General features: G+C 57.3%; 10 protein-coding genes across 10 annotated transcripts; 4 read left to right on the forward strand and 6 right to left on the reverse strand.

The window, feature by feature from the left end:
* Positions 1 to 399: 399 nt before the first annotated feature.
* Positions 400 to 1,443, forward strand: TRAVEDRAFT_52188 (uncharacterized protein; the record flags this gene model as incomplete). The annotated part of the gene is made up of 5 exons (XM_008044654.1): positions 400 to 467; positions 519 to 825; positions 887 to 1,050; positions 1,106 to 1,149; positions 1,412 to 1,443. 5 exons carry the CDS (start codon positions 400 to 402, stop codon positions 1,441 to 1,443), a joined length of 615 nt encoding a protein of 204 aa, XP_008042845.1.
* Positions 1,444 to 1,677: 234 nt separating this feature from the next.
* On the reverse strand, positions 1,678 to 2,856 carry TRAVEDRAFT_52189 (uncharacterized protein; the record flags this gene model as incomplete). The annotated part of the gene is made up of 5 exons (XM_008044655.1): positions 1,678 to 1,768; positions 1,821 to 2,304; positions 2,359 to 2,600; positions 2,651 to 2,733; positions 2,800 to 2,856. The coding sequence occupies 5 exons, from the start codon at positions 2,854 to 2,856 to the stop codon at positions 1,678 to 1,680; spliced, it is 957 nt and encodes a 318-aa protein (XP_008042846.1).
* A 983-nt stretch (positions 2,857 to 3,839) lies between these two features.
* On the forward strand, positions 3,840 to 4,358 carry TRAVEDRAFT_87527 (uncharacterized protein; the record flags this gene model as incomplete). Its single annotated transcript, XM_008045051.1, has 2 exons — positions 3,840 to 3,888; positions 3,970 to 4,358. Coding segments are annotated over 2 exons (438 nt in total), but the record flags the coding sequence as incomplete, so codon positions are not given.
* A 770-nt stretch (positions 4,359 to 5,128) lies between these two features.
* TRAVEDRAFT_94256 (alpha/beta-hydrolase) lies at positions 5,129 to 6,335 on the forward strand (the record flags this gene model as incomplete). Its single annotated transcript, XM_008045052.1, has 5 exons — positions 5,129 to 5,445; positions 5,519 to 5,729; positions 5,786 to 5,920; positions 5,969 to 6,083; positions 6,136 to 6,335. Coding segments are annotated over 5 exons (978 nt in total), but the record flags the coding sequence as incomplete, so codon positions are not given.
* A 205-nt stretch (positions 6,336 to 6,540) lies between these two features.
* TRAVEDRAFT_52192 (uncharacterized protein) lies at positions 6,541 to 8,535 on the reverse strand (the record flags this gene model as incomplete). The annotated part of the gene is made up of 8 exons (XM_008044656.1): positions 6,541 to 6,772; positions 6,832 to 6,900; positions 6,958 to 7,642; positions 7,701 to 7,843; positions 7,903 to 8,053; positions 8,105 to 8,280; positions 8,336 to 8,412; positions 8,470 to 8,535. The coding sequence occupies 8 exons, from the start codon at positions 8,533 to 8,535 to the stop codon at positions 6,541 to 6,543; spliced, it is 1,599 nt and encodes a 532-aa protein (XP_008042847.1).
* Positions 8,536 to 10,017: 1,482 nt separating this feature from the next.
* Positions 10,018 to 11,645, reverse strand: TRAVEDRAFT_132862 (uncharacterized protein; the record flags this gene model as incomplete). Its single annotated transcript, XM_008045053.1, has 3 exons — positions 10,018 to 10,275; positions 10,328 to 10,494; positions 10,559 to 11,645. Coding segments are annotated over 3 exons (1,512 nt in total), but the record flags the coding sequence as incomplete, so codon positions are not given.
* A 959-nt stretch (positions 11,646 to 12,604) lies between these two features.
* On the reverse strand, positions 12,605 to 13,832 carry TRAVEDRAFT_52194 (protein prenylyltransferase; the record flags this gene model as incomplete). Its single annotated transcript, XM_008044657.1, has 2 exons — positions 12,605 to 12,724; positions 12,780 to 13,832. The coding sequence occupies 2 exons, from the start codon at positions 13,830 to 13,832 to the stop codon at positions 12,605 to 12,607; spliced, it is 1,173 nt and encodes a 390-aa protein (XP_008042848.1).
* A 1,186-nt stretch (positions 13,833 to 15,018) lies between these two features.
* On the reverse strand, positions 15,019 to 18,363 carry TRAVEDRAFT_52195 (HCP-like protein; the record flags this gene model as incomplete). Its single annotated transcript, XM_008044658.1, has 11 exons — positions 15,019 to 15,336; positions 15,391 to 15,590; positions 15,644 to 15,809; positions 15,867 to 16,153; positions 16,210 to 16,551; positions 16,604 to 17,111; positions 17,163 to 17,365; positions 17,415 to 17,712; positions 17,768 to 18,117; positions 18,169 to 18,223; positions 18,280 to 18,363. 11 exons carry the CDS (start codon positions 18,361 to 18,363, stop codon positions 15,019 to 15,021), a joined length of 2,811 nt encoding a protein of 936 aa, XP_008042849.1.
* A 304-nt stretch (positions 18,364 to 18,667) lies between these two features.
* TRAVEDRAFT_52196 (uncharacterized protein) lies at positions 18,668 to 19,956 on the forward strand (the record flags this gene model as incomplete). The annotated part of the gene is made up of 2 exons (XM_008044659.1): positions 18,668 to 18,677; positions 18,746 to 19,956. 2 exons carry the CDS (start codon positions 18,668 to 18,670, stop codon positions 19,954 to 19,956), a joined length of 1,221 nt encoding a protein of 406 aa, XP_008042850.1.
* Positions 19,957 to 20,738: 782 nt separating this feature from the next.
* On the reverse strand, positions 20,739 to 23,671 carry TRAVEDRAFT_66824 (uncharacterized protein). The gene is made up of 14 exons (XM_008045054.1): positions 23,285 to 23,671; positions 23,039 to 23,225; positions 22,747 to 22,979; positions 22,660 to 22,692; positions 22,581 to 22,597; positions 22,324 to 22,441; positions 22,213 to 22,264; positions 22,045 to 22,154; positions 21,875 to 21,983; positions 21,724 to 21,819; positions 21,653 to 21,663; positions 21,399 to 21,514; positions 21,189 to 21,325; positions 20,739 to 21,116 (listed from the first exon to the last, which is right to left on the reverse strand). Exons 1-14 carry the CDS (start codon positions 23,536 to 23,538, stop codon positions 21,096 to 21,098), a joined length of 1,494 nt encoding a protein of 497 aa, XP_008043245.1. The 5' UTR covers positions 23,539 to 23,671; the 3' UTR covers positions 20,739 to 21,095.
* Between the last annotated feature and the right edge of the window lie 1,668 nt (positions 23,672 to 25,339).

A 25,339-nucleotide genomic window follows, 5' to 3' on the forward strand; every position in this document is an offset into this window, starting at 1 on the left:
GAAGAGAAAGTAGTTTGAGTTGTAAACAATCGCGTGAATGCTCCTGAAAACGGCATCCTAGGCGTTGGTCAGCACCGCCGGGGATGAAGTATCTCTGACGAAAGCGCACCATGAACTCCATTATGACTTTCAGCTACGACGCGTCGGAAGGGTCATTGAGTGGGCGCTAGATCGAGGATATATAGGGCATCGCGTTCCGTCGACGTCTCGCCTAAGTCCCCATCCTCTCCTCCCCCGCATCAGCCTCATGCGAGTATACACCTTACACGATGGACCACAAGCATTGTCAGACCCATTAACCAGATCCAAACACATACCTGACACGATGGACAGCAACGCACTATCAAAGTTGACGCGCGTCAACGTACAGAAGGCTGAAAAGCTCGCGAAGGTCTGTACATGAGCAGATTTCACTGGAGACAATACTCCCCAATCATCGCCCACGAGCCTCCGGAGTTCGAGTACTGGTATGTCGCCCATCTGCGTCGTCTTTGAATCCCGGCTGACGTCGGAAACAGCAGGAAGCCCTTGACGGAGGGGAGTACACACGCCCAGGAGGTCCTGGAAATGGACACTCTCGTCGTCACTGTGGAGCAGCGCCTCTTCAAGCTTCAGGGTGCAGCCAGAGCCACACAACGTGCGGTGCAATCGGGGCTGCTGCGGGAGGTCATCGAGCGGTTGATGTGGCAGGCCCACATGGATATGGAGCACAAGTTGAAGCATCAAGGTTGCAAGACCAGGCGGTGGCATTGTCAATGGCGGGGATGTGAGCACATCGCGAAGACGGGCGCGTTGATGGAGACGCACTTGCGGGAGAGGCACTTCGTGAAGGACCTCCCTTTCTGCGCAAATAGCGTTAGAGGAGTACTTCTTCGCGTGGATAAAGACGGACGCGAGGCTAGTGAACGGGTCCTGGACGCCGCCTGACCTGCCTGAAGACACAGACAAGGAAGGTATTGCAGAGGTAGAGAAAATGACCTTGTTCAGGGAGGTCTTTCTGTCTGACTTGCCGGAGCGCGAAGACGAGTCCAGCAGAGAGGACAACCCTTCGTACGTACCTTCAAATTCCTGGTCATTAGATTTACATGCTTACCTGTACCTGTAGATTTCCCATCCACGATGAACTCAAACGCCGCGGGGACGATATGGGTGCGTTGGAGACATCCCCGACCCAGCACAGTCGAAGGTTGGAAGATCGGCCCCCAGTCGGGCATCGTAGCGGATTATCGCAACTTAGTTGATCCACAACATTAATGTGCTTGGTATGAGCATCCCTGAGAGCGAGATACGATGGTCGAGAGCGTAGGAATATGTACGATGATGGTTTGCGACAAGAAGAGCGCGTGTATAAGCGCCCATCAGCCTTGCCTCTTGACGTCGATCTGCACGACCTCCTCGACGTTCTGCATAGTCACCATGGCCACCAACAGACGCTATCTCTGAGTCATGCTTGGATAGTGCACTGTCTCAACGCCCTTATGCTGTCTTTTTGAAAGCTGAACAAGATGCTACCACGCACACTCCACCACTGGGCGGACACGGCCAAGAGCTGATTACATGCGGACCTTTCGGTCCTCCAAGCATCTAAAACACGTACAAGTACAACAAAGTATAGTCCGCGAACTCACAGGCTCCAGAAGACGATATAGTCCACCTCCGACCCCTTGGACTTGAAGCTCAAGCCCTCCACCTTCGCACTCGCTTCGTTGGGGGCTCGTCGCTGACATCCTCAGGACGGCTTCGTGCGTTTTTAAGATGGGCCTCCGGTCTAGGAATGACAGGTGAGTGCATGTCGTTGATAGGTGGCCGTGCGTACATACCGTGCGTCACCAGATTGCTCCATGCCGCCCGGTCCCTCACCGGAAGGTTTCTCGTCGCCTTCCTGCTGCCCGGCCACCTCGCTCTCCTTGCTCTCCGGCCTCTCCCAGGTCCCATTCGTCAGCCGAGGGTCCTCCTTCATCATCGCGAAGAAGTGTTTGCCCAGCGCAAGCCGCATCTTCTGCACACGCTGGACCTTCTCGCGGACCCTCGCCTCGCGCTTCTCGACGACATCCACAAGGATCCCGAGCTCACGAAGCTGGTTCCGCACGTCCCCATTCTGCTCTGTAAGAGGCTTCACATTCCGCAGCGCTGTACGGAGTTCCGTGATGGTCGGGCAGAGGACCTCCACGCTCGGCGCGGGTTGCGGTGCTTCATAGGCCGGCTCGGTGCCCGTCTCCGAGACCTGGGCGGGACTGCGCGACCCTGCGTCCTTGGCCGGTTTTGGCAACACGATTCGTGGCGGAGGGGGCGGCATGGCGCGTGCTGACGTCGAGACGTCAGGACTCTGGGCTTCGGGCGGCAGCACTGCCGACGTACCTGAGGCTTCCTTAGGACTAATGCGCGGACATGCCGACGCATTCGCGTCTGCGCACTTCGGGCTCGCGCGCACGGCTGTCGGCGATTTGGCTGGGCTTCGCGCTGCTGGGGGGGCTCGCTTTGCGGAAGCCTGCTTCGGGGGCGGCTTGGTGCTGATCTCGACCATGACTTTAGGCTTCTTGTCGCTGGCCTTTGCCTTCGTCTTGTTTGATATGACTGGGGTATCTGGCTTTGCACCCATGCTACAAGACGCTCAGCGACACGCGAAGGGGATTGGAGAAGGAATACGTACGCAGGGACCAGCAGTGGGTGGTGCTTCTTCACCAGCTCCTCGACGATATCGGCCGTCTTGCCGTTTGCCTTCACGCCATCGCGCTGTAGAAGCGGAACACGACACGATGTTAGGCAACGCGGCGCGAATGGCTAGCCACACTGTCGTACCTTGGCTAGCTGCTGTATATCTGCGCGCTTGAGCTTCAACAACGCACCCTTGTCCATGTCTTCAGGAGGGGTGAGGTGAGTGGAGTATATGTCTTTGGGTTCGAAGGGAGTGGCGTGGAGAGGAGGGTGGTGGCCGAGCGGAGGAAAGATGGGTGTTGTGGCTGAACGGGGGGCGCGCCTTGTGTCGTTATACGCGCGGGCCGGGAGACAAGGCCATTAGCGCTGGCTTTAGCCACTGTGCCACTCGCCATTGTGTCCACCTTCAAGGCCGCCAATCGGCCCGAGTACAATTAGATCAAGGGTGGTAAGTGCGCTCCACTATTGTTCGCTGATTTGTGCGTTTTTAACTAACGATTAGGTTTCGGTTGTAGCTACATACGATCGATGGCTGGTTCAACGGTCATAACGTCCATCCTCGCTCATTTCTACGTTGTAGAGCGAGCGTACTTTGGAGGCGAACATTTCGCTGCACTTAACGGGGCCACAACTGGGCCGTTATTGTCGTTCAGCGTGTCGTATTCGGTGTGAACAGTCGATTGGAACAACTACTGTGAAGGTACGCCTCGCATCTCGCATTCAGGCCCCACCTGACCAGCCCGAATACCTGCTCCCGTTCATTCTGACAGGGAGGAGAAAGAGATGCTCAACGACCCGAAACTGTCGAAGTCGAATGGTCAGTAGCTCATGGGGCGGCTACCAGATCGCACGGGTACAGGAAAGCTATCACGAGTATGCTGAAAGCGATTAGCGACCTTGTTGAATCGATCCAGATGTGGAACGCCAATATTGTTCGTTTACATGAGCCCGCCGGGGGCCAGGAGACGAACGAAGAGACGACCGAGAGGCGCCAGGAGTACCTAGGTTTGGTTGACGAGGCGAAGAAGAAGATCGGGAAGAGAAACAAACTTCACAGCAACGTCACCAAGTGTAGGACGCTCCCGGTACATCGCACCATCGGTTTCGTCCCCCACACTGAACCCATCGCCGTCAGCGACGGACCCCACAAATACACCCGCGACTGAGCGCTGGTCGAATTCTACGAGGACAAGATCAACTGGGGCTCGTTCAAAGGCAACCAGGTCTACATTGGTCTATATTGGTACGTTTTCCTTACCGCTAGTCACAGCAACGTCCCGCGATTTAAGTTGACTATTATATGTATCCCTGCAGACGGGAACCTCTCGTGGTCCGACTATCGCACGATGATGTTCCCCCGAATCGAGGACCAGGCCGGCTACAAATACCCGTTTCACGGTCTCCTCCAGGTCACTGGAATCGTGAAGGACGACGACATCCGCTCGCCCCAGCAGTTGGACGTCAACGGCTACAAGTGCCTCCGCGCGGTGAAGAACGGCGCGACCACGGGCACTACCGTAGGTCGCGTCAACGGACTGGACTCGTTCACTCGCATCTACGCCGAAGACGGAACTGAGATGTCCGTCGAGCTAGCCGTCCTGTCTTGCGAACGGAATCGGGACGTTTTCCCTGTAACCAGAGATTCTAGCGCCATCGTCATCGAAAAAGGTGGTCGCATCGTTGGCATGATCATCAGCGGTGGCGGCGCGATTGTTGAGACCGACATCATCTACATCACGCCCCAATGGTGCCTCGACGAGCAGATCAAGGTCTTTCCTGGCAGCCGCCTCTATGACACCGTCTAGTAGATGATGAACTCGATGTGGAATGGGCTCCTGGACGGCCGCCCGGGCGGGCTCTTCAGTTGAGTTTTCACCTTTTCTATCGTCTTGTTTTGTCTGACTTGTCTTGTCTGGCTCATTTGGTCTCCAAGCTAGCTTCCCCCGCCCTTCCATCCTCTGTCCCTTTCGCGCCTGACTGATTCAGACGCCGTCTGTTCTGGATACGTGGGTCGACCTTTCATATTCGTCGTCATCACTGTTCAGTCGTCGTACGGCATCGTGTTATCATATTTCTCAGCGTATCCCATGTGACCATTGTACTACTATGACTATGTACCCTCCGACCCCTCGAAGACCTATACAATTTAGATTGCAATTCATGCGCCAATTAGGGTGCACAGATCTGCAACTTTACCCACGAGCACCGAATCCCAATGCCAGCGTTCCGGAATTCAGGGGCACTGGGTGCTGGCAGTCCGAATCCGGAGTCGCATCTATTACGCCTCCAAACGTAAGAGAGCTTGCGGATGAGGTTTGCTGATCGCAGTCATTAGGGCTTGATCAGCAGAGACATTCAATGACCAAGGCTGATGATAAACCGGAGGCCCATTTAAGGCGAGGTGCAGCACGGGACACTTCTTGTGGATCGCCTTCATCTTTGAGCACTCTACTACTCAGACAACTCTGTGAGGATGGATGCAACGCTCTACAAAGACGCGAAAGTCTCGCGTGGGTACAGTTACCATTACTTCTACTCTCCCGCGACGTCGGGATACCCCACCCTGCTCCTCGTACATGGCTTTCCCTCAAGCTCCTTCGATTGGCACAGACAGGTCGAGTACTTCCGGCCCAAGGGTTACGGCCTCCTCGTTCCGGACCTCATCGGGGCTGGCGGAACATCCAAGCCAGAAGATCCGGACGCCTTTCGCCTCGCTCTGATCGCGCGGGACATTGTCGACCTCCTCGACGCCGAGGGCCTCGACAAAGTCGTCGGGATCGCACACGATTGGTAACTACTCCGATTGATACTCCTGGCGGCCCGAAAGATGCTGACGCCGTCTGTCCCTCGTCTTTGCGAATAGGGGTTCGACAGTACTGTCCCGTCTCGCGAACCTGTACGACGAGCGGTTCTACGCGTACGCGTGGAACGCCGTTGGGTACCAGCCGCCGCGGCCGCATCCGTTCGACATCGACACAGTTATAGAGCACCTGCGCACGCATAGTGGGAACCCACACTTCGGATACTGGAAGTTCTTCAACTTGGGCGATGCACACGTGGTGTGCGAGCGTAACGTGAGCACCTCCTGAATACTGATACACAAGACGTGGTTGACATGTGTTCTCTCAAGATCGACTCGTTCTTGCAGCTCGTGTATCCGACGCACCCCGAGGTCTGGCTCGAGTGGCTCACGCCGGTTGGTAAACTCCAGCAATGGGTTGAGGAGAACCGTACCCCCGGAATCCCCAAATGGCTCACGCAACAGGTCAGTAAGACACAAAAAACATGAAGCATTGGCTGACGCCGTGCGCAGGAATATGATGTGCTACGGAAGACCCTGGCCGACGGCGGGCTTCAATCGCTGATGAACTTCTACAAAGCGGCCGTCAACAACTTGAACCTTCCGGATGACAAGAGTGCGTTTCAACGTCGATACGTTCGCTGCACCTACTCACGTTGACCACTGCTCAATCTATTTAGAGGTCCCTGAGGAAGCCTATACTATCCGCAAGCCCGCGCTGTGGGTCGCGGCTTTGCGCGACGCAGCCGGCTCGGCCGCATCGAACAGGCCGAACGTCGAGAAGTACGTCCCGGGCGCGAAGATCGTAGAACTGGACGTGGGCCACTGGGTACAGTTTGAGGCGACCGAGCGATTGAACGCTGAATGGGAGGCATGGATCGAAGGGCTCGGCTTGCGAGGCGCTACGGCGGCGTTGTAAGCACGTACGAGGATGATCCCAAAGCATCGTCGATACAGAAAATACAGCATTGTACAGTACATTGATATCCAACTCAAACATGAAGCAGTATACAGATAGCAGCCTTATCCGACAAATTCTAGCATTCCATCCAAAATACTCTCCCTCGTGCACAGGTAGCAACCTTCTAGTCTGACATCTCGCAGTCCTCCGTGATGGCACCTAGGGGCGGGATAGAGGCAGCGGGTACCGTCCCGGCAGCCTTCGCAGGTGTATCCGCCCCACGCGCCCTCTTGCTCTGCCGTTTCCCTGCCGGGACTTCATCCATGGGTGTGCAGCGACGCTTCTTGCTTCCCGATCCGGGAAGCACCAATTTGCGCTCTGCCGTCAGCTCAAACACCTCAGAAATACGTGTTACCCTGCGGGAAAAGACTCGAAGTCAGCAGGCAAAAAAGGATCAACATTAAGAAAGACGTACTCCTCATCAGAGTCACGGCGATACGCACGACGGCGCATCAGGATCTCGGTGGCCTTCGCACCAGTGACACTACAAGTAGCTTTGGGTGAGCAATGTACGACACAAGAAAAGCACAGGAGTACATACCGACGGAACTGTTGGCGAATGACCGGGTCCTCCTCGTCGGACAACACCTCGACCTCGCGCCCCGATTCGTCGATGCGCGTCGGGTTCGCCTCGCACCAGATCTCGTCATCTGTCCAGCCCGGCGTGACTGCGTGCCAGTACGCGAGGTAGTCGTGCATGCGCAGGCGTTCTGCGCGCTCCTGTCGCACCAGTTTGCGCAAGTTGGGGACAGAGCTCGCGAGCGTGGTCGCCTTCGCGCCGTACGCGAGCACTTCCGGCCAGAACTTCTTGTGCTCCGCGGAGATGTCGGCCATCTTGCGAACCACTACCTCAGTGTCTGCCGCGGAGCCGCGCGGCGGCTCAAGCACGGCTGGCGGAGCGAGAAGCGGGGCGGTGGGCGGTGGGCGCTCGGCGGCGCCGGGGGCGCGGCTGCGGGGCGGCGTAGAGGGCGTGTACACAATCGTGTGGTCGGTGGGTGCATGAGAAGGGAAGGTGAACACTGGGTGGTTGGTGGACGTAGACTTGTCGAACGTCGCGTCGCTCTCAGGGGGGTCGTACGTGATCCTGGCGGGATCAAGGGGGGTGGGACCGTTAATCGCACGGGAAACGGCTTCGGACAGGTTCGGGACCATATGCCGTTGGTAAGCCATGATCACTCGTTGTTTAGTGGAGCCAGGGATTCCGGTCGAAATGGAATACATGGGCCCTGACGTGCTTCAATCAGCAACTGCGTTACGTGGACATACCTGCAACTGCTCGCTCACCTAGCCCTTCGGGTATCTCTGGAACCTGTGTATCGTCTTTTTCAGCATCCGTTCGGGTGCAAACGCTCGAGGCAGCGGCTTGAGGTGGTGAACGACGCGTAGCGTTCGCGCCTTTGACGGCTGCTGCCGATTTCGGAGTCATTCTGGATCCCGGGAACGATCGTTAGTGCTGCGTGACATCCATCGTCGAGACTTTACGTACGCTGGGACCTTTATGGTCATCTTGATCGACTTCGGGACGACACGAGCGGCACTAGAAGATTCCTCAACCAGCCCGAGTGCATTGTCAGGCTGTATCCGTGGATTCGCCTTGGTCTTCTTCACTGGGGGACCGGAGACCGGCGCGGCCGGCTCTTCACAGATGGTGAGCAGATGCTCACGGATCGAGTGGACATTTCGCTCACCTTGTTCAACGGCAACAGCCACCTTAGGCGGATTCACCTTGGGCTGCGGTCGTTTCTTCATCCCAGCGATCTTTCTTCCTTTCGGTTTGGGATTAGCGTTCGAATCCGCCTTCTCTGCGGGCTGTTCAGTGGGAGGACCATCTGTAGAGTGGTTCGCCTCGGCCACATCGCTGGACCTGGGCGAACTATGATCAATCCCTATCCCAACCTCAGGTAACGCAACAGGCATACGGAATTCCACCGGGGAAACGCTCCAACAGCTGCGCAATGATTGCATCGGTCTTGAGGTTCGCCTTCACCCCGTGTATCTGCAAAATTAAATGTCAACACGAGTGGCTAAAAGCACGCGCCAAGGTGTGTCAGACCTTCGCGAGCTTCTGGAGCTCTGGCCGCTTCAGCTTGGTGAGCTGAGCTTCGTTCATAGCGGTCATGTTAGCGTCAAGAAATATGGAAGAGCCCGAGGCGAATCTTCTCGGCGCGGGGATGGCGGTGGTTGGGGGTGGTGGTGGTTGTAGAGGAAGAAGCGAGCTTGGATTTGTGCCACTGGTACTAGCCACACGCCGGAGAGTGCCGACGGGCGCCTGTCTGGGTAGAACAAAGGAATGAGTGGCGCGTCACCGTGGTCCACGCGTACTGCAAGCTGCCTACTGCCGCGTTGAGCCCTGTTGAGCCACCGCATATTAGCAGGGATAAAAAGGGCACCCAGGCCTGCTCAATGCGTGGTATTGCTCTAAGTGATAAGAAATATCAAGCTTGTTGATCGACGCGCCGGCCGCAGGCTGATGTTGTAAGGCTACCGCCAGCGGCTCGTACTTACTGACTAGATACATACGCGATGTCTACATAATTCTGAGGTATCGTCGAGCACGAATGTATGCACATGTCGCGAGCGAACAGAGAGCGAGCTGACATCGATGATTGACATGCTTTGAAAACTAGTCACAAGAGGCGCGGGCGAATTCCGAGTCTGCTAGGACTCCTTACGCCCAATCGCCACATGGTCGAGGGGTCCGTATCGCGTACTGCCTTCGAAGTCAGCCATGCATTAACATGATATAACCTACGCAAGACGAGGGTGACTGGTATCCAGAGCTTGATAGACTCGATGGTGTAGTAAAGGACAGCGTTATGATTGGTGGAGGCGGCACTCCGAAGTAGGGTATGAGATTGCAAAAGAGAACACGGCGGTGAGAACAAGAGAGGGAAGCGATACGCAAAATCAAAGAGACTAGTCGGGCGCTGGACTCGGCGGCACTGGCAATGGAAGGGCCAACGTGCCGAGCTGGCCGTGGCTTCCTAGCCTAACGTGCCTACTCCGAGAAGTCGTCGACAGGCTCGCTGGCGTGCTCCGGGGTGCACGGGGCCTCAGACTCTTCGGCGGGCTTGCGACGCTTGGGCGTGGAAGGGGGCTCGAGTTCTTCTACGTCGCCAGCTTCACGTTTCACGGGTTGAGGCATAGACATATACTCCGTGGTGGCACAGGTGATCTCGTCGCGGGGCTTGTAACCCCCTTTGGGTCGCTTGTCTTCGCCCTTGTCTTCGGATGGCCAACTGCTAGGGTCGGCCAGGTACCTCATGAAGAGTTCGGCCATCGCGTCGTGATTTTGTAGGTTTTCTGCGATTTCCTTGTCTATGGCCATCTGGTCGGCGGTGGGCCTCGGCGGTGGGGAGGGCCGTTTGGCAGAAGCCTGTGGATTGCCCCATACCAGGTCCTCGCCGAACATGCTAAACCCTCCACCGCGCAATGGCAGAGGCATCTTCCCGGTCGTCGGCATGATCGCGGCCGGGTCAGGATGAGTCACTGCGTAATAGGCTTTGAACCAGCCAAGGAGCGTGCGAACGATCTTGTCGATGGGGTGCTGAATGCTGGATTCGTCGTTCGACCACGTGAAGCGGAGCTCGACGTCGATGCCGCCTTGAACGAAGAAGATTTGCCCCGTCCGCATGGCTACCAGCTTCGTCTTCCCGCACCCGTAACCCTTGTCCGTGTCTTGGAAGTCGTCGAAGTAGTCATAAAGCAGTCTTCCGACGCTGGCCGTCGCACAGTTGTGAGGAAGGAATCGGATCGACATGTACACGAGAGCGTGGAAGACGGACTCGAGTTCGTCTTGGATGACAATCAGCTTTTCGGAGTCGTTCAAAGCGTGGGCGGACAGGAATTGCCATGTTCCCTGTGGAAAAGTCAGTACGAAGGATCATGGCGGGTGAAGATGATGGTTGTACCGTGCGATCCGGTTGGCGGCCTACGGGCGACTCGCTGTCCACCTCCTTCGACAGCTCCCAGTCGTTCAGCATCCCTCTCCAAAGGCCATCGGGGCGTTGGATGAGCAGGATATTTCCTACGCTGATATCCCGATGGATAATGCCAAGTTGATACGCCGCCTTATGAGCTATAAGGGCAGGTATTTACGTGAGCATGTTAAGATCAGTGTAAGACAATATGCAGTGACCTACCCTTCAGGCAACAGAATAACGCAAACAAGAGCTGAATTCCCGTCTCGAACTTTATCAGCGGTTTGCCCACTTCCTTAACAACAAGACGATAATGCTCGTGTTTCTTGAGGGGGCATGGTGCGTCCGGGCTGACTTCAGGGTGATACTTGTGCCAGAGGTCTTGAGATTTGGTGGTCTGACCCATGTCCCCGTGACATGCGACGGTGGGGATGTGTGGAACGTTCTCCGCGTTGAGAGTCTGGAGGACGACGCCCTCCTTCTTGATCTCGTCGTGAACGACCCGCCAGCAATCCTTGGTATAAACAAACGGCGTATCCCCCTTGTCCAGCTCAAGAGCCACGTATCCACGCGTGCCCCTGCCTGCAACGCCCTGCGCCTTGAAGTTCGGTTTCCCAACAAAGAATCTCCGGGTGGTCTTCGTGCATTCATCGTCCACCGTGAGTATCCACCACGGATAGGCCTCATCCTCGAGAGACTCCATAAACAGCTTCCAGATATAGTCGTTAGGCGCATTCCGCGCCCTTCGCCGGATATCTCTGACGATCTTGGAATCATGGGGAACCCTCTCGGCCGTCGCGTCCTCCCCTCGTTCCTCAGGGCTGAGTCGAGCGAATCGCCAGAGGAAGTCGATGAGTGGCGTCCCATTCGTCTTGAAGTTGAACGCCTTCGTGGCGAAGATCCCCGAGCGGTCGATACGGAGGAGGCGTGCGTTCTCCTCGACGATGATGACCATGTACTGGCACGTACGATGTTGGTGGTCGAAGACGTGCTTCATGTAGTCCAGAATTTGGCCGAGCACTTCCAGGCGCTCGGCTGAGTCGGACTTGCCGTTGACATTGGTGTCGACGAAGGGATCCTTGCGCGACTTCGACTTGACCTCGATCGACAACTGAATTCTCGACCAGTCGACGGCAGGAGATGTCGGCTCGCCAGCGTCGTTCACACCAGGGCGCGGGGCGTACTTGGCAGGATACAAACCGCAGTCCACCGATTTAGCTGTTCCTGAGGTTTTGTCGCCTCTGGTCGGTGTTGCGACGAACTTGAAGCCAGGGCAGAGGTTCGCGGTCCTGTCGTTCAATGCATCCATCTGAACCACATCCTTAGTCGTTGTAGCGAGACCAAAGATATAGAACTTACCAGCGGCCCGTATGTCTTCGTCTCATCGGTGTATTTGGGGATCGCGCTCAACAGTGTGGCGAGACCAGCCGGCATGCGTTCTTTCGCTTCGGGAACAAATTCCTTCAGGAAGTCTTCCGGGGACATAAGCGTAACCTTGTCCGTCATGGTGTGGCGAAGTTCTCGACGAAATCGTAAGCGGTCCGTGGCGCAAGTAGACCAAGGGCCTGATGTAGGGAAGCTCTTCAGCGGGGAGCCCATGGTGTCAGAATTGGAGAAGCGAAGATGCTTACCAGGAGTCCTGCCAGAGCAGAAACTTATATACTCTGAGGTTAGCCACGAGCGTATTAGGCAAGAGCGCTGATACAATTGTCCCCAAACGTCGCACAAAGGAGAAGGGTAGGAACAGCGGATGGCTAAATCGAGCCTCGCGCAGACGACGGTGGCTAGGATGAAGTTCAAGAACGCGCCAGGCGCCCAAACGCGTCTCGCTAGACTGTGACGAGGCGTGACGTAACACTCATGATGGTCAAGGGACGCAATTCTTCTTTGAAGCATTTGAGACATGGCTCTTAGCCTATGACCTCAAACAAAGACTATACAAACGGTTTCAATTTTCTGGCTGATTTTCGATGCGGCTCTGGCAAGGGCGCGCCGCGGCAGCCAGGCGGTGAGATAAACGCCCGTTTGCAGTGGCTGTGCACATCAAACACAATGAGCCTCGGCGGCCGGAGGCGGCGCCGCTGGTGTTCAGGCCGTAAGAAAGGGTTTTGGTATCTAGTATGCTTCTACCGCCACCCAAGCGCCATAGTAAGTATTTGGGAACATACACCACCTGCAACGACTCAGAGCGTACTAGCGCCGTACGGGTAGAAACAGCCAAGGCACCACGGTAATACATATCTGGAATCATAACACGCAGAACGTAGCTCAGTTTATGAAGTCAGTACGAGAAGTGGTGTATGAGGAGCTCAACAGAACATCTCCCTCCCCACCGGCAGCGGCGTTAATCCTACAGACAACATCCGCACGCATCTTCAGCTTGCCTTCCTGAATAGCAAGATATGAGCGCACTGAAAGCCACCACTGCAGCGTCCCCACATACCTGCCACAGCAACCAGTCCAGAAATCGCGCCGCATGACGCCTCATCAGGATGCGCTCCGCAGGCAATACACTCGCCCCGAGGTCTGCGCTCCCATCGCTGAGAAACCTCTCAGCGAACGCGCGGGCCCCGTTGCGTACACGCTCGGACGTGGCAGATTCCGGGAGCAGAGCAGCCTCGGAATTGAATGTCGGGCGAAGTGCGCCGCGGAGGTAGAGCCAGAGCGACTCGTGTGACGGGTAGGCTTGCACGAGTGCCCACGCATGCTCGACCAGAGTCTCCTTCTCCTTGGGCGGGCTGTCCTGCGTATGGCGGGTAGAGGTCCCTGTGATTGGATGGACACTTGAGACCAGCTCACGCTCGAGGTCTTCGAGGTGACACGCGTATTGCATTGCAGAGTAGTCGGAGACGTGCCTCTCGATCCATTGGCGGATGCGGTCCTTCTCCTTCTGCCAGGCCTTCATCAACCCGGGGCCCGCGTCTCCTCGGAGAGTCGTCGCCAGAGCCTCCGCGCATAGATACCGATGAGCCCACGCGTGGTAGTTGCGGGGGTAGACTTCGCACGCCCTGTCGATGGCGGCGAATTCTGTACACCATGCATCGGCGTCGAGGGCGAGGCCGCATAATGAATCTTCGTCGTCTCCTGCCAGGCTGCGATGTATGCCACTAGAGCTACCCGCGGTTACACCGTATGATGAACCCGCGGCGGAGTAGATACGTCGCAGGAGCCAGCGCCGGTGGTGCCACAGAATCGACTGCTTCGCGCCCTCGTGCAGCGTTAGAAGCGCGGACACAAAACGAAGCTCCTGGGTAGCATCGAGGGCGCCATGTTTGAGCAGCCGTTTCCGCGCGTTGAGAGCGCTCTGATGCGCCGGGTTCACCAGAAGGAGGACGGAGGACGAGTGCAATGTATCTGTCACATCGCTCGCGCCATGCGAGTCGAACGAGGTCGTGAGATGCGCGTGAAGCGCTTCGCGACGGCGTCGGAATGTGGGGATGCTCTCCAAGTATGCTTTGTACGCCAGCTTCTTAGGGGCGCCAAGATTTCCTTCCATGAGGAGGAAGGGCGCGTGTGGGTTGGATTCCTCTTCTGCGAGCCATTCGGAACCTTCTCCAGGAAGTAGCTCGATCGATACACTGAAGATGAGCGGGGATCAGCCTAGGTTTTCTTCCTCATATTACTTTCACACGTTCAAAGCTACGTACGGAGGTGTGGCCAGTAGCTGGCCTAACTTGCGACTCAACGCAGACATCTGCCACCTGGGGTCCCAGCTAGTAGAAGTGTGCCGCGTGTCTGAATCTGCAAAAATTGGTTGGCCTATCATTCTGCGCGATGTCGTTGGAGTTGTACTGCTTTATGCTTCTGGTGAGATAATAGATTTGAGTCGGTCCTCCGGCGTAGAAATCCGCCAAGTTGTTCGTCCAGTGGATCGGTGGCAAGGTGGAACATCTCGATCGGGAAGGAATAAGGTTGGCCTCATACACGGAGCACCTCATCACGTGAGTTTGCGTGACATCGAACTTAGTCAAACGGGAAGCTATCTCCTCCCGCAAATTTGCGCTTCACCCTTGCAAAGCTCTCATTTTCTGTGGGGAATTGGAGTACAAACAGAAAATGGGAAACTCTGGAGGGTTCTGCGACGAGCTGCGGGACGAGATAGGATCCCGTTCTCCAAACGTGACAGCGCTTTTGGCTGAGTCACAGGCGCGTAACATGAGGTGCTCCGTGTATGAGGTCAACCTTAGCGCTCTGCCGGTAAACCTTATTTTGAGTTTGAGCGCACCTCCGCCTTCGTAGACCATGACGTCATCTGGCTTTTGGCACCAAATTAGGATCGTTAGAAGGCTGGATATAGAGTTCTGTGCAGAGTCCCTCGCTCATATATAAGGCGGTCAAAGGTTGAGAGACGACCTGACTCCCCCCACCACCATCCCACATCCTCCCAGCCCCAGCCGACAAACGGCACGCGGTGCAAGGTGATTTGCCCTCCCTTCAGGTTCTGCTAGGGCGAGCGGTTTCGTGTTATACTGCTAATTAGCAACGCATATAACCAGCATATACCCAGCATATACCCCACCAAACAACGTGCCAACTAAGGTATTTCACGCACCGTCGCTCTCGCAGAGGTATCTTCTCTTCATGCCCTCGTACTCGGACTTCGCACACGCCGCGTTGGAGTGTGTTGAGCGTAAGTTTTACTCACCAATCAAGACGTCTGACTATCGTACCATACAGCAAGTTCATCGCAGAATCGCCCAGTCCTCCTGTGCAGCATCGCCCGGCGGCGGGAACACACCTCGCTGTTGCTGGACTGGAGGCTGCCCATTCGCCTGTCTCCGCTGCTCCTCCTCCTGCCGCAGCCGCTCGACCCATCGCCCGCGCACATACAGCAGCACTGACACTAGCAGGCACAGCACCACCAGGAGCATCGTCTCTGCGAACTCGTCCGCGTCCTCCTCTTCGCGGTATCGGTTCCCGCGCATCGCTGCATCGAAGTAGTCCTCGGGACCAAAGTCGCCGTCCCGATCTGCCTCGGCCTGACGACGTTCGCGTGCCCACTGCGTAGGTGTCATCAGCTGTACTGCATGCTGGATCTCTGGGTGGCTGCATACCTGCACTGGGTCCTCCTCTTCCCGTCCTGCCCGCTCTTGGTTCTGGCCACGCTTGCGCCGGTTGAACTCGTCGCGCGCCTTGCCAATATACCACGGGCCGTCGTCCGACTCCTCGGCCTCGTCAAGAGCTGGCTGTCCACCGCTTGGATCTGTTGCGCCATCGATCTCTTTGGCATCCGGGTCGTCATAGTATGACCGGCCTGCAAAATATCACTGTAAGCGCAGGTAGGAACTAGCCTGACGCCGTGCTTACCATCGTCCTCATCGCCTTCCCAGAAGCTCAGACCGTTCTGGCCACCCATGAGTGTATGCCAAAGACTCCGTGCGTGAAGCTTGATCAGAGACATGAGGACAGGGAGGTAAGCCTCGCTGTTCGTCTCGTACGCCAGATCGTAGTGCCGCTTCGCCAGGTGGAAGTCCTACATACGGTTGCATCATTAGCGTCACTCCCAGCGCACACACCGCGGGAGACTGACCTGCGGTACCCCGATGCCGTTCTCGTACATCCAGCCCAGGTTCCACATCGCGAGCGCGCTCATCTGGGTGTCCGCCGCGGACTGGTAGTATCCAGCGGCCTTCTCCCACCGCACGTCCTCAGGTTCGTCTGGCACGCCAAGGCCATGATAGTAGTAGTCGCCGACCTTGACGAGCGCGTCGACGTTCCGCTGGGCAGCTGACCGGATCCACTGCGTCAGAGCCAGGCGGGCGGTGTCGTTCGAAGGTGAGTACGGCGCGAAGCGAGTGAACCGGAGAATGCTCTTGTCTACAGGCACCGCAGTCAGAAAACCCGACTGGCAACAAAAGGCGAGTCGTTCTCACCTTGGTCAAGCACGTAGGCGAGGTTATTTTGCGCGACCTCGTATCCTCGCTCTGCGGCGACCCACCACCGCAGCATCGCCATCTCGCTCCCGCGCTCCGTGCCCAGGTTCCACGTGTCGTCCGCGTCCTTGAGCAGGTTGTCTTCCCACGTGCCGCGCTCCGCGACCAGCTTGTAGAACGACACCGCGATCGCGCAGGAGCTGCCCGCGATCTCGGGCGGGATCATCGACGCGCGCGCCTGCCTGGCCTGGATGTCGGCGAGGTAGTAGTACGCCTCAAATGGTGAGCCCTGGCGCAGCGCGGTCTCGAAGTATGCGGTCGCGAGCTTCAAGTCCCCGCGCTCTGTGAACAGGTGAGCACGCGACCAGGCTGAAGCGAATCCGGTGAGACCTACCGTAGTGGTACTTCCCGATGTTGACCTGCGCCTCCGCGAGTTCTTGCGTCGCGGCGGCCGCGAAGTGGCCCATGGCCCGCTTCAGATCCTTCTTGCTGTCGACCAGGCCGTCGCGCCAGATGATGCCCAGCCCGTTGTGGCTCTCCTTGTCGCCGTACTCCGCGCCGCGCTCGAACCACATCTTCGCCATCACCGCGTCCTGCTTCACACCCTCGCCGCGCAGGTACATCCGCCCGAGGTACCCCGCTGCGGGCGCGGCATAGCCGACTGAGACGTGGCCCTCTTCCTTCGTGGAGACGTGCGGCTGACGGGGATTCGCGGGGTCGCGCGGCCAGACTTGCCGCGCGATGCGCAGGAAGTAGTACCGCGCGCGGTGCAAGTCCCTGGGGATCGCGCTCGCACCGTCGCCCCCAGAGGCGACTCCGCCGGGCGCGCCGTAAATGCTGCCCTGATAAAAGATCTTGCCTAAACGGTAGGCGAAGTCGATCTCTCCGCGGTCTGCATTGAACTACCGTGGGTGTCAGTTGCCATGTAAGTGTACAGGGTCCAAGAGACCTACCAGGTAGTATTCCAACAGGTCCTCCCAGGTCTCTCCAGCAGCACGGGCGTTCGCGGTCTTGATGACAGCGCGACCAGCGTTCAGTCCAGTAGACGCAACACTCGCGCCAGGACCGTATACACCACCGACCAGGTCTGACAGTCGCGGTGGTAGCAGGGGTAATGTCCGACCACCAGGGGGTCCTGAGAGGAATTTCGCCATAGCTACATCGGCATTAGCGGCAACTCCGTCTCGCTCTAGGACCTGGCTCACCTTGCTCCGCGGCGTCTTCATACCAGTCGAGCGCAATCATGCAGTTCTCTGCGACGCCTATTCCAGACCAATAACGGTAACCTAGCGCCATTTGTGCGCCCTTGTGGTTCCCGTGAGCAGCAAAGGTAAGGTAGAGCTGCGCCTTGGCTTGGTCGACGGGGACGACGCTGTGGTAGCCCGTGCTGTGGAAGAACCCGATCATGGCTTGAGAGGACGCGTTTCCGGTGAGTTGCGCGTGCGTGTCGAACGACTCGTACGCGGTCGTGGGGTCAGCGGGAAAGTAGGTATTTGGCGGGAACTAATACAACGCGTTTGAGAAGTCAGAAGGTGAGTAGAAACATAGCAGTACTCACAAGGGATATCTGCCCGAGGGTATACATCGCGTCCGAGTGCCCCAGCTCCGCCGCGTGTTGTAGGAGGTCGATGACCTTCACCGCCTTCCCCCGCGCTTCCTCTTCTCGTCTCCTCCCGTTTGACAGCTCTCTGCCCAGGTAGTCCGTCACCACGGACGGCAGCCACGAGTGGTTCTTGAGCTTGACCAGTATTCGCATAGCACTGGCGATCGGGCCTTGACCCTGGATGCTTGGCAGGAAGGACGAGAGCGGGTATCCGGAGGAGTGGTGGGAGGGTTCTTCAGACTGCATTGGTGGTAGGGCGGTCAAGGTGGCAAGGGTGGACACCGCTTGCTTGTACGCCCTAGATGCTAAGACATCAGAATCAGGACGTGTCGTACGTGTTGTTCGGGACAAGGTACCTTCTACGGCAGGGTCTATTGTCTCGAGAATATCACCGCGTTTGCTGGACGCATCCTACGGAGACGTTAGCCGAAGGTTATTAGCGTGCAGCTTCATGTGAAGCAACTCACGTCCGCGCGGGCAAGAGCAGCGAGAGCAACTATACAGAATGTTGCGAGGCTGGCCTTGCGCATCTTCGTCTTCTTGGATGGCATGCTGTCATGCAGAACGTTGTGGTCGGAGGTCGTGGTGGGAAGGTAAAAGGGACACGTTTGGGACCACGTCGGCGGCGGCGCGCCTTCCGCGCTTGGCGCTTATTACCGATCAGTAAACAGAAACAAGCTGTACTTACCCTCACTACACTACCAACTACACTGCTTGTAAGTAGACTTAGCGGGAATAAGCTTTTCACACTTACATAGCTGCTTCATCGAGCAATCATCTGAGAAACGTCGCGCTCGAGCATGTGCTACCACCCGGCCCTTTTACGACCTTCATCTCTCCGCTAGACTTCGGCGTATGGCTGTGAGTACGTGCATGTCTTTTCTGTTCCGGTTGTGATGCTGACCGTGTGGAAGAGTTATGAACGCTCTATAGAACAAGTCCATGAAGCGTACCGCCGCCTCACGCACGAACAGCTTGTCCTCTTCCTCAAAGTCCGGTTACTCCCCACTACAGGCTCAGACGCGGAGCTCGCCTCCAGACTCGCCAAATTCGATATCCACGCCTACCACTTCCCCACCAAGGATGGCCACGACGAACAGGAGACCTCAAAGGCTCACCATGACCCTTCCAGAGCTCGCGGCCGACAGGCACTCGCTCCTGATCTCCCCGTCGAGGTGCTCGCCGACATAATGGACCACGTCGGTGACTGGGAGCTCGCAAAAGCGGTGGGTGTGCCCACATCTCTTCCCCAACCCATCCCCTGGACGCGCGCGAACGCATGCGACCACGCCATCCTGACCGGATACATCCCCCTTATCCGCGCTGCCGATCCCGCCACACACCGGCCTACCAAGGTCAGCGCGGTGCTGGCGGTACGCTTCAGCTACGTAAACGTCCTGGAGTACCTCTTCACCTATCACCGCCCCGTCTTCCTGTCGATGTACAGACATGACCTCCTGCCCATTACAGCCTCCCTCCATGGCCGCACGGCCGTGCTGTCCTGGTGGAAGAACGCACACGATCATCATCCCGACGTCCTGCCACTCCCCCCACCTACATCCATCGCTGACGCCATAGATGGTGCCTCGCGCAACGGTCAGGTATCTTCGCTCGACTGGTGGCTCGCCTCTGGCATCCCATTCGAGTACACCGAAGCTGCGCTGGAGAGCGCCTCGGCAAAAAACCGCATCGCCGTTCTGGACTGGTGGAAGACGAAGAGCATGGCACCGACCAATATCCCGCTCAAGATCGGACGGGTGATGGACATGGCGAGCACGGCCGGGCACGTCGAGGCGCTGGAGTGGTGGGCAAGCTCGCAGCTCGAGCCCAAATACGACCGGCAGGCGCTCTACCACGCAAGCTGTCACGGAAAGGTCGAGGTCCTACAATGGTGGCTGGGGAGCGGGTTGCAGATGATATTTGACCAGGAGGCGCTTACAGGCGCGTCGCGCCACAACCGGCCTGAGGTGCTCGAATGGTGGGATCAAAGCGGGCTGCCGATACAGTATCGGATGTGCGATATCGAGGAGGCTCTTGAGGACGCGATTGGCGGCGGGGAGGAGGCGCGGGAGTGGTGGCGCCGAAAGGGCGTGGACTTCAACGCCAACGACAAGGAGTGGTCCAAGCTACAGTACCTGAATTGAAGAACGCTTTCCGTCATGCAGCAGTGTATAATTTGGTGATTTCAGTCGCTCTCGACCTGTATCCATACCTTGACTTACTCGTTCTTGCAGACCATGTATCCCTCATCCCTTGTAATATGATCGCCAGTAGGGTCTCGACTCTCGGTGCCTATTATTATTCTGATTTCTTGTCCACCCGACGCCCCTGCCACTCGCCTTCAGCACCTGTGTTCATCGTCGATGTGACAAGTCGGTACGTACGGAATGAACGAGGACGTGGCAGAAGGGTTGAGGGCTACGCCATTCATGCCGAAGGACTATTTTGCAGACAGGAACCGCGTCGGACGCATAGCAGGGGTACGGCAATCCATGTTGTCTGGTGCCTATTTGGTACGTCAAGCACGTCGCATCATCCTCTATCCTCGTCTATCTCGACCTGACCGGCCATTTACGTTTCTATAACCAGCTTGACTGACGAGTAGGTGCACGGTATATGATCCAGGTAACCAGCCGCATTGACGATAGAATCGCAGATGAGCGCTCCAGCTTCGAAGCCATCCGTTTAACGGACGCGATTCCAGCGTCCTAGTATATAGCCCTTGCGAGTCGCTGAAAATCCAGAGATGAGCGGAGACGAAGGTCGCACGCACTCATGTCGCGTATATGATATGTTTGCATGATGCAGCTTTGTTTCACGACGTGTAGACAAACGCTATCTCGGTGAAGTTGGCGTATGCGTTGAGATCGCGTTGTCGCGGTCTCCGAAGCTGTGCCCAATCTCCTTGCGCCAAATCCACACAGTGGGGAGATACAATGCCAAGAAGAGATCGACTAAAATACAGGTTCACAGCGCGTGGCGTCCCCGCGGTGCCGCAGGGAGCTGAGGATCCAGACGGAGAGCTGCAATACTGCGCGCACGGGCATATCTACACTACTCGGGAAATTGCGTGGGGTACGAGACCTGCTAGGGGCGAGGACCAATAAGATACGTGCTGGAGGGTGACGATGGTAGCTATGAACGGTATGCGGCGATCACTAGTACGAGCGCGACGATGGGCTGGTGCACATAGAAGGTGGGAAGACACTTGCCCACGGCGACCGCACGACGAGTTCTAATATTATGCTGAACGTCCATCCATCGCTTCCTACCGGACGGCCGCTTAGAAGTCCCAGAGCGTGCCCTGTAGACGTGAACAAGGCGCGAGCGTGAGTCCCGGGCATGGACAGGCATGCATATGCAAAAAAGAACGTACGAATGCGGGAATGCCAGCCTCTTTGCATCCCTCCATTAGCTCCCTGTTGCCCTGCCAATTCGACGTGATGAAGACCACCTCAGCGTTCCACGAGTGGTAGGCGTCCTTGATGAGTTTCATGATGTCAGGACGGCCGCCTGCACGTGAGAGAGCGCGTAGTGGAGGGGCTAGTCAGCTCCGTGTGCATTCGAATTGGGGGCACGAACCCACCTCGCGCCTTGGAATCCCACATGCATACACGGTCCGGCCATAGGTGGCGGTAAATGAGCCCGGAGATGGTGGGCCCGAACGTCTTCTCTTGCTCCGAGCCAATCCAAATCAAGTACCTGATAAGACGTGGGAAGGCGCGATCAGTAAAACGTTGCGGCGATGACAACATCTCCCGCTGCGCTCTGTGACAGCGCGAGAAGACGGTACGAGACGTAGCGCGCCGAGCGCGCCGTCTACGTGAAACATAAACTCACCAGTCAGGATTCTGACAAGAATGACGCACATGAGGGAAGCGACCTTTCCACAATGCAAGGCAAGGACATACCTGGAGACATGTTGAGAGTGCGGCGCCGAGTCCAGTGCCGGTGCACACGCGAATTCCCCGCTTGTACATAGAAGACGAGTGCGACACGCCAGCGAACTGTGCGACTATTGGTTAGCAAGTTATCGTGGCGTTAGTGGGTGGGGACACATGCCTTCAATTGACGGGTCCAGAGGTGAGTGGGAGGGTCGTCGACCAAAGAACGGGTAAAGTCCCCTTGCACGCCGCAGATGAGGTAGTGGTACTTGGCGTGCGGTCCCTCACTAACAGATGGGTCGACGGCTCCCGTCAGCCATGCCACAAGGTAAGGTGTTGTCAACTCACGAGACGATACCGAACGAGTGGTACTCCATGATCGAGGACCGAGATATCCGCGTAAGAAGACCTTGCTGCATGCCTCGCTCGAAACGCAAGATTGCCACCTTCGGAGACGGCTGCGGAGGAAGCTTGCTCCATGAACGCGCTATACCCCCTTTGGCGAGATATACTCACCACTTCGATGTCGACCGGGACCTCCCGCACGGAGAACCACGGTATGAGAATGCTGTAGCACCGGGTGCACTCAGTGATCGTCGCGCTGCGAACAAAGGAGAATGCACGTACAGTATTGTCATGCCAAAGACATACCAGAAGTCCTGCTGTCGAATGACGTGGACACCGTCCGGGTTCCACGCGTGAGTGTTGAGGTCGTAGCTGTCGCCGAGCACCACGAAAATCCAAGCTGTCAATGGGGGCCGTCAGCATCGCGTTACAACGGCGTTGACCTAGGACGGGGCAGGTGCACGCCCAACCAATGGGATGATGGAGCGTGCGAGTAAACCGCCGCCTCGGCGATCTGACGCTATGAAAGCACTACCCACTTGAGAGAAGTCCGACCCTGCGTGCGAGGCCTGTGAGCGACGTGGGCGTCTATGGCTGGATCGAGACGCGGGTACTCACCAGCCGATGAACCGATGGTGCCTCTCGAAAATACTGCACGCGTCGTGAGAATCTGTGAGCACAATGCGGAAACTGATAAACACGTACTTGTGGTGCATATTACGGACCCAGGGGAACGCGCTCCCTATACTGATGAAGACGGCGATGTTGGTGACAACACCGGCAATGAGCACAGCGTCATGGTTGTCCTTGTGGTCGATGAAGATAAGCACGACTCGGAAAATGAGCCATGCTGAGCCGGATGCTGCACAACCGGAGTGAATGCCCCCCAGGCTCTGCAGGATGTCGGTGCACGTAAGCCTGAACCATAATGGTGGCCACTGCGATCAGCCCTTGTCAGCGCGCGTACATGCAATGACCACCTGCGCAGCCCGCCCACCTTGGCAAAGCACGTATTCATAAACCAGAATAGACAGCGCCCGAAGACTTCATTCCGCATGAGGATCGCGAAGAGCAAGTTCCCCAGAATGAAAGCGCCGGTGTATCGTCGGGGATATTGCCAGACGTTGAGTGCGGCGAGGAGGAGCCCGGTACCGTTCAAGAGGACGATGAAGGTGAAGAATTTACTGTTGCGAACGATCGCAAACTTCAGTCAATGAATGATGTACCTTAAGACGCGACATACCGATACATCGTGAACCACAGTTGGTATCGAATCCACCAGCTCACTCTCCGCTTTCCCTTGCTCGACGATGATGGGTCTTTCCTCGCCTCCGCGAGAGCCAAGTCCAACCTTTTCTCCTTCACTCCCGACTGTACGGCGATCCCGTCGGCGGCATCTTGTATGACCGCTTTCGATGACACTGGCAGCACGGGCAGTGGTGTGAGCGTGTCCAGAGTGCCTTTCTCCGGATCCTCGACAGCCTCGATCCTAGGCATAGCGCAGTAGTTGTCGACCAGAGCACAGATGGATGCAAGAGAAGCAGTGATCGAGCGCGAGCGGGAGGGATGACCGTGGTTGGCTGGGCGGGTGGAAAGGGGGAAGCGGACGGGCCACTGGAGACAGGCCGGGGTCAAATTAGGATGGACTGAATACAGGGCGCAGCCGTGCCTCCAAAGAAATGCCGAAGTCTTTTAACTGCGGGAACCATCCGAGGTGTACGCGAAGACATTCTCCGGGGGACCGGGTCAGGCTTGGGAAGCCGCTGGGCCAACCCTGGGAAGGCAAGATTTGGACATGGCATGTCGGCGACAAATGAAGAAAGTTCACACAGCTTATCGCACCCTGCGCTGGCGCATCAGCCTGGGAGATGGAGGAGAGACGCAAGCGGGTCGCTCAGCTCGGCGCCCAACTAGGAACGCTGCGATCTCAGATCCCACGTGGCTATGCTCCTCCTCCCTTGCCTCGCCCGCTCACTCTGGCCATTCGTCGCTGCCCGCCCGCCTACGCATCGCTATCGCGTCAAGCAAACGGAGGACAATGCGTGCAGAATAATGCTATGTTGCTTACTGGCAGGCCTATCTGTTGATGTGATAACGCGGTGTCACCGCCCCCTTGACGGCAACGCGTTAGCACTAAGCACACGTAATCCAGCACATTCAGGTGAGGTTGCGTATGAGCAAGCGGAGTATCCTCTGTCGCCTCTGCGAGGTTAATAAACACGCTGAAACCGGCCCATCACGCGCGCCACTCTACACAGAAATCGCACGTCGGCCACCCCTGCGCTGTTCCCGCAGTCAAGGCGCCTCAGTCACGGTAAGCGTTATCCGTTGAGGGGTCTCTGTCAAGTACTTAGTTCTCGTCTTGTGGCTCCTACGAGGTGTATAAAGCATGGTGCAGTGACGAAAAGTTGCGATTTTTTGCGTTTTGGTCCCAGGAGCGGCCAGCGGGCGATCCCCTTCACTACTGTTCTCTCCCTCACCATGAGCGGAGTCGCGCCCATACCCGTCGCGTTCACACACTGGGCTTGAAATGCGGTCCCAGAGGAATCAATGGAAAAGCCCGGTGGGAATGATGCTTCGCCCCAGTAGATGCATCCCACGGACCCGGTGTGCGATCGTTCATCCGTCTGCAGATGCCGGACGTCTGCCATTGCGCTCCAACTCCCCAAGGATCGCTCTCCGCAGCTCGGGCACCGTCGTATGCTTTTGGTGCCAACAACGGCTCTTGGCCGAGTGCCCCCTGCTCGCCCATCAATCACCCAGCTGTCTGGTAAGTTGTAACCAACGCAGGGCGTGCACTGACGGTGCCCGCTCCCCAAAATATCGTGCAATCATATGCGTCCCGTGCGGCGATCCTTCACTGGTCAGAGCCACTAGCATCCCGCACCCGTCATTCCCGCTCGTCGCGCTCCCGCACCCTCCCATTGTCTCTGCAGCGCAATCTCCCCTCCGACTTCGTTTCTATCGGGGCGCCAGCGGTCTCAAATATGGCCCTCCACTCACCGGCCTCTCCAGTGCATGGGAGGGGGGCAGTGCGCTACCTCCCCGTCGTGTTGGAACGCCATGCCGAGGAGCCCGCTTGCGCGAACCAGAGGCCGCTCAGCCGTGCGGCCCGGGCGGACAGTTTCCCTCACTCGGGAATATGGACTTCCCCAGACTCGACTTCGAGCAGTCCAGACGGCGCGCGACCCGGTTGGTCTGCACCCGCACCCGCCTCCGCCGCCACTTAACCTAAGCCGGACGAGTGTGTGTGCAGGCCCTGCGCGCGACCTGCAACCCCACACGCTGCCGATCATCA

Source organism: Trametes versicolor, assembly GCF_000271585.1.
Source record: "Trametes versicolor FP-101664 SS1 unplaced genomic scaffold TRAVEscaffold_11, whole genome shotgun sequence".
Lineage (NCBI taxonomy): Eukaryota > Fungi > Basidiomycota > Agaricomycetes > Polyporales > Polyporaceae > Trametes > Trametes versicolor.

What these genes read in the sequence shown, in the direction of transcription:
- TRAVEDRAFT_66824 (XM_008045054.1), bottom strand. Translation starts at nt 23,538, where the DNA reads ATGCCTAGGATCGAGGCTGTCGAGGATCCGGAGAAAGGCACTCTGGAC. An exon ending in TGAATACGTGCTTTGCCAAG is followed by an intron (nt 22,980 to 23,038) that starts GTGGGCGGGCTG and finishes GGCTGATCGCAG; the next exon opens with TGGCCACCATTATGGTTCAG. An exon ending in GTCCGTAATATGCACCACAA is followed by an intron (nt 22,693 to 22,746) that starts GTACGTGTTTAT and finishes CGACGCGTGCAG; the next exon opens with TATTTTCGAGAGGCACCATC.